Raw genomic sequence first — 5,244 nt, forward strand, 5'->3', positions numbered from 1 at the left:
GGCTGTGCAGACACCAGGATGTCCCTGGGGCCGAGAGGAGCAAGTGCCCCTGTGTCCTGAGGCCCCTGGGGCACCCCGCTGCTCCCTGAGAAGCTCAACACTGGCTCAAGCCCCAGGGCCTGCAAGATCTCGAAGGAGGGCTTGAAGATGTTAAAGATGCAACCCCAAATTCCTGGCGCGCACAGCCACCTCCTTGCACCTCACCCTGTCCCTCCACACTGTCCCCACCATGTCCCTCAGGCCACCAGCCCCTCGCCAGAGGTGCCTTACTTGAGGCAAGCAGGGACACTGGCTGACAATGGATTGCTCCCGTACGAGCTGTGAGCCACAGCCGAGGGCTCACGGGGTGCACTGAAGCCTCATCTTTTGATGCCTCGTTTTCTACCCAGTGGTAACGGTCAGCTGCTGTAAGCCCAGGCCGCCAACCTCGGGGACCAGCTGGCCGCCCCTTTCAGTCGAAGCACTGTGACGATTTTTCTTACCGTAATTATTTTGCTACTAAGATGATTTCAGATTTTTCAGTCTATTTTTTAAACAGAGACACTCGCCACTCAGCATCCAGACCTGTTGGCGACTGAGCCGTGTCCTGGTCGCTGGCCCTGCCCCAGGGCAGTGACCGGATTTCTGCTGGCCAGAGCCGGAGCCCCTGGAGGTGGGCGTCGCTGAGACGGGCTGTGCCTTATGCTGTGGGGACACACGGTGAGGCAGCTTGGGTGGTCGCAGGAGGGTCATTGCAGAGCTGGCCCCGCACTGACAGCACCCACCACATGGACAGAGAGCAGGAGGTGGGCCGTGGGGGTGCTGGCCGGGGGGCATAGCTGGCAGCCAGTGGGCACTCACCCTTGGCTCCTGCTCTACGCCGCCCAGGCTGTTGGAGGAGCTGAGTTGGCATCTGCCTTGCGGGGCAGGTCAAGAGTTCTAAGCGGCTCAGGTAGGGGCGTTTGGGGGCTACAAGGAGAGTAGGATGAAAGAGGGAGGGGTCCCAGCCACCGAGATAGCCGCCATGGGGAGGTGGGAGGTGGGGAGCTGGGGGTGTCCCTTAGACCTACCTCACGCCACGATAGGTCTCAGTGGCCAGGGGGGAGCACACGCTTGGTGACCCCTGGGCCAAAGCCCCAGACAATGAAGGTAGCTAATATAATATTTTTATTAGAATGTTCTGATTATAAAAATAAAACTTGTTTCCTTAAAGAACAGGCCTGTCATTTTCCTCCTTGCGGGCCGGGTGCCTGGGTCCCACTCAGGTGATGAGCCTGTTTCCCGCTCCCCTCCTGCTGCCAGGGCCGGGGCTGTGACCGCTGTCACCGAGCGGCCTCCCGGCTTTGCTAGACCTGGGCCATTGGTCAGCACCGGGCCTGTCCAGGGAGCCGGCCGAAAAGGGGCCGCTGGGGAGTTGGGCTGAGTGCCTGCTCCGCACAGTTGCTTGTGGAGAGTGCCCAGCAGGCAGCTGGCTTTGCAGAGACATGTTTCCCTGTCCGTGTGGACGGACAGCCTCGAGTGTGGGTGTCTGAATCCTGGACACCCTGATCTGCAGCTGGCCCCCTGCACCTTTCAGTGGTGCCCAGGGTCCCTGCCTTTCCCCACTGGCTGGAGACAGGACTGTCCTCTCCCCCTGGTCCAGGCTGTCTTGGGCAGGAGCAGGTTCCCTGTCTGTCCATATCAGGGAACCCTCTGTTGGACGGAGTGTGTCTCTCCACTCAGGCCCCGCCTTCCTTGGCTGTAAGCTGACGGACGCTGGTAGGGGACGGGTCAGGGAGGCTAAGGGGCCCCATCTGGAGTGGGGGGGAAGACACTGCTGCACTGCTGATAACGGCTGGACTGGGAGGGGCCCCGGGGTTATCAGGCAGGCCACACGGGTCAGCACGCTTCCTGTCGCTATCGGCTGGGGCAGCCTCTGGGGCCAAACTGCACTAAACGATGGTGTGAGCATCCCAGGCTGGGGGCTCTGCACCTCAGGGGACCAGGGAGAGATTCAAGAACCCTCTAAGCTGAGCAGAGCAGGCAGGGGCGAGCCAGTGAAATGACCACAGTGACCACCCCGGGACATCAGTGGTAGCCCACCTGCTGAGTGTGTGCTAATCCCGTTAATTCAGCAAATTCTGGCAATGGCCTAATTTAGCAGAGGAGCCTGTGGAGGTGCTCGGGAGGGCAGACTTGGCGACGGGACCAGGGGCCCTGCCTGCCTGGTCTGACTGGAGGAGCTCCGCCACCCCCACTTTCTGAACCTCAGCAGTGAAGGGGTCATGGTGGTCCCCCTGGGCAGGGACTGACTGTCCCTTCTCCTTGGTGTCCCATGAAGCCAGTGCGAACCAGACACCAGGGTGGAGGTCGGCCTGGGGTGAGGCTGAGCTGACTCGAACTCTTTCCTGTCCTCACTTTGACCCAGAACACCAAGCCTGCTGCTGCCGGCCAGTTCCACCTCTCAGTGACCCTCCCGGCCTGTCCACGCAGCTTCCAGAGCTGTAGTCTCGGAGCAGACAGCCGTGGTGTTCTCCGGTAGAGCGACTGACAGGCTCGAAGGCCAATCTTTTGGTTAACATCTAAGTACTTATTAATGCACTGCCATTCATTGTCAGACAGACAGACATGCACAGAGAAACCGTAACAGACACCCTGGAGGGACATGTATCTATACATACGCACAGATATTAACATCCTGATTCACATGCACACACACATCTGAGCTTATACACACCCTATGAACGCACATCCCGGAGGGTCACATAGCTATACATGTGCACACATTCATTCATTAACAGACACACACGCCTCTGAGCTTATACACACCCAGAGAACTATTAACACATACCCCAGAGGGACGCACAGACATGCACAGACGTAAACAGAAACACCACCCCCCACATGCATACACACCTGCAGAGACATACGCCCCTCGTGGCCGTGTGCAAAGATGACACAGATGCACAGGTAGACAGACATGATGTGATACACAGATGTTTTTGATACACAGATGTTTTTGACTCCATACACACGACCTATGTACAGATGCATGTGACTGAACACATGTTAACAACACGGATGCAGGAGATAGACTTGTGATTCGGGCACTGGGTGAGGGTGAACATGTGACCCAGTTGGGTCAAATAGTGTCCATCTTGGCTGGGGAAGTGGAGGTGAGAGCAGGTGAGCTGGAGCTGTGGGCAGGAGGCGTTCTGATTGTGGAGAGGCAGCAGGCAGAGGGAAGTCCAGGGCCTTGTGACATCCTGGGGCCCTGGATTCAGCTATGCCTCAAGCTAGCCTCCGGACTTTCCTGTTGCAAGACCTTATTCTCTCTTCCACTTAAATCTGTTCAGCTTTGTTTCTCTTCCTTGCAACTGAGAGTCTGGATATGATTTCAGAAGACCTGCATTACTTGGGATTAATTCAGTGACATAAAACAGGCCCAGAATGGCCGTGGTTCTTAACCAGCTACAGATTTGTTTTTCTCTTGTGTTAAAATAAGTTGTGAGGTAGGCAGTCCAGGACTCTGCTGAGACCTCCAACAGTCAGGAGCACCAGTTCCTGTCTCCCACTGCACCCTTTCAGTTCACAGCTTTCTTCCTTCAGACCACCTTAGGGGCCAGAATAGCTGCTGGAGCGCCAGCCATTGTGTCCAAGTTTCAGGCAGCAGAAGAAAGGAGGGGAAAGTTAAAGGAGGTCCTCAAGCTGAGTTACCCCAGGGAGCCTTTCTGGTAGTTGTATCCAGCATTCCTCTTTTCTCTCCTTGGCCAGGACTTAGCACAGCCATTGCTGACTTCAAGGCAGCTATTTACCTGGATGCTTTGCTACCTAGGAAACAGAAGCACTCTGTTACTAAGGAAGAAGGCTGGAGTGGCCGGTTACTGAAGACGGCTTGCATTTTCTGGCCCAGGCGGTGCCAGTGACCACACTTGGAGCCCTGGGGGATAACTCTCCTCCATTCACATGGGCTTTAGGGTGATGTTACTGATTCAGCTGCCTTCATTGTCCAGAGGCCCATTTTACAGACGGGGAAGTTAAGGCTCACTTGACTTGCCTGAAGTTACCTGGCTCCCTGGAGGCTACCTGGGGGGACCCCTTGAGCTCCTGCCTCACTTGTGGGTTTGGGATTTGGTCAGCCAGGAGCCCGGTGCTGACAGCTCACGTGTGTGGACACGTGCCTTGAGTGGGGCATGGGGCACCGCTGGCTGGCTGGGGTACAGTGCTGGGGGCTGCTGGCATGCAGGAAGAGCCGGGCTGGCTGTGGGTGGAGGTGAGAAAACCAGCTGATGCTGGGATGTCCACTACCGCCCTTCCGGGTCCCGTGTGAGCATGGCCACATTGTATCAGCCACACTGCGATACTCCTCTCCAGGACTAAGGTGTTCTCAGTGTCCCAGAGCTCATGGAAGCCCGTATTTCATGAGCACTTCCCACAGCCTGGCAGGCACCTTGCCTGTGCCCCGTTCACAGGTGGAAACGCCAAGGCTGGGGAGATCCCACCACTTGCCCAGAATGGAAGAGGGATTCTGTGGCTCCCGAGACAGCCACCCGAGTGGCCCAAATCTGAGACCACACACTGCTGGGCTCTGGTTACCCCACCCCTCCCTCTCTGCCCGCCTGGTTGCCATCGTATCGCTCACCCCGGCTGCTGAATCACTCTGTCCTTCTCCCAAAGGGCAAAAATACCAAACCAGGGCCCCTCAGCAATGAGTTGGGGACCATCCAGATAGAAAAACAAGACATCTACCCAAAAGTCAGTACAGGGCAGGGGCGGGCACCTGGCTCCCCAGATACCTGGGGCTGCCTGCTGGGGCCGATAAGTGCCCAGCTCTGCTTATCAGCCTGTCCTCTCCCAAGCCTTGGTGCACACATCGGGGTGCGTGGCCACCTGGCAACCAGTGATGGGTGGATCCTTGCCCCCGCCCCCGCCCCAGATGACTGATCCTGGTGCAGGGAAAGAACTCAGAGGAACAAGCTGCCTCTTTGGCTCTAGGATCTCAGTCATATGGTGATTCTGAGAAATTAAAGACAAAAAGGGTTTTCTCCCCCCTCCAAAATTGTATTACTGTTAGAAAAAAACATCAGAATAAAGAAAATTATTAAAATAATCTAGCGAACAAAACAAACAAAGCAAGCCCTCACCCACGGCCTGAAAGTCAGCAAGTCAGCTCTGACCCATTAAGATGTTCCATTGAATTTCTTAGGTTGTAAATCTTAACAGGAGGAGACAGCCCGTCTCTCTGTCTCTCTCTCTCTCTCTCTCTCTCTCTCTCTCTCTCTCTCT

The 5,244-nt window shown here is 56.3% G+C and overlaps 1 protein-coding gene across 1 annotated transcript in view; it reads right to left on the minus strand.

The window, feature by feature from the left end:
• Positions 1 to 854: 854 nt before the first annotated feature.
• Positions 855 to 5,244, minus strand: part of CTCFL (CCCTC-binding factor (zinc finger protein)-like) — a 92,007-nt gene continuing 87,617 nt past the window's right edge. The window contains exons 16-18 of the mRNA XM_006896915.1: positions 1,219 to 1,355; positions 1,050 to 1,102; positions 855 to 948 (exon numbers count right to left, since the gene is read on the minus strand). Of these exons, the coding sequence (XP_006896977.1) occupies positions 855 to 948; positions 1,050 to 1,102; positions 1,219 to 1,355 (284 nt within the window). The remainder of the gene's footprint in view (positions 949 to 1,049; positions 1,103 to 1,218; positions 1,356 to 5,244) is intronic.

Source organism: Elephantulus edwardii, unplaced genomic scaffold (assembly GCF_000299155.1).
Source record: "Elephantulus edwardii isolate Elephantulus edwardi_28Jun2011 unplaced genomic scaffold, EleEdw1.0 scaffold00193, whole genome shotgun sequence".
Taxonomy (NCBI): Eukaryota; Metazoa; Chordata; class Mammalia; order Macroscelidea; family Macroscelididae; genus Elephantulus; species Elephantulus edwardii.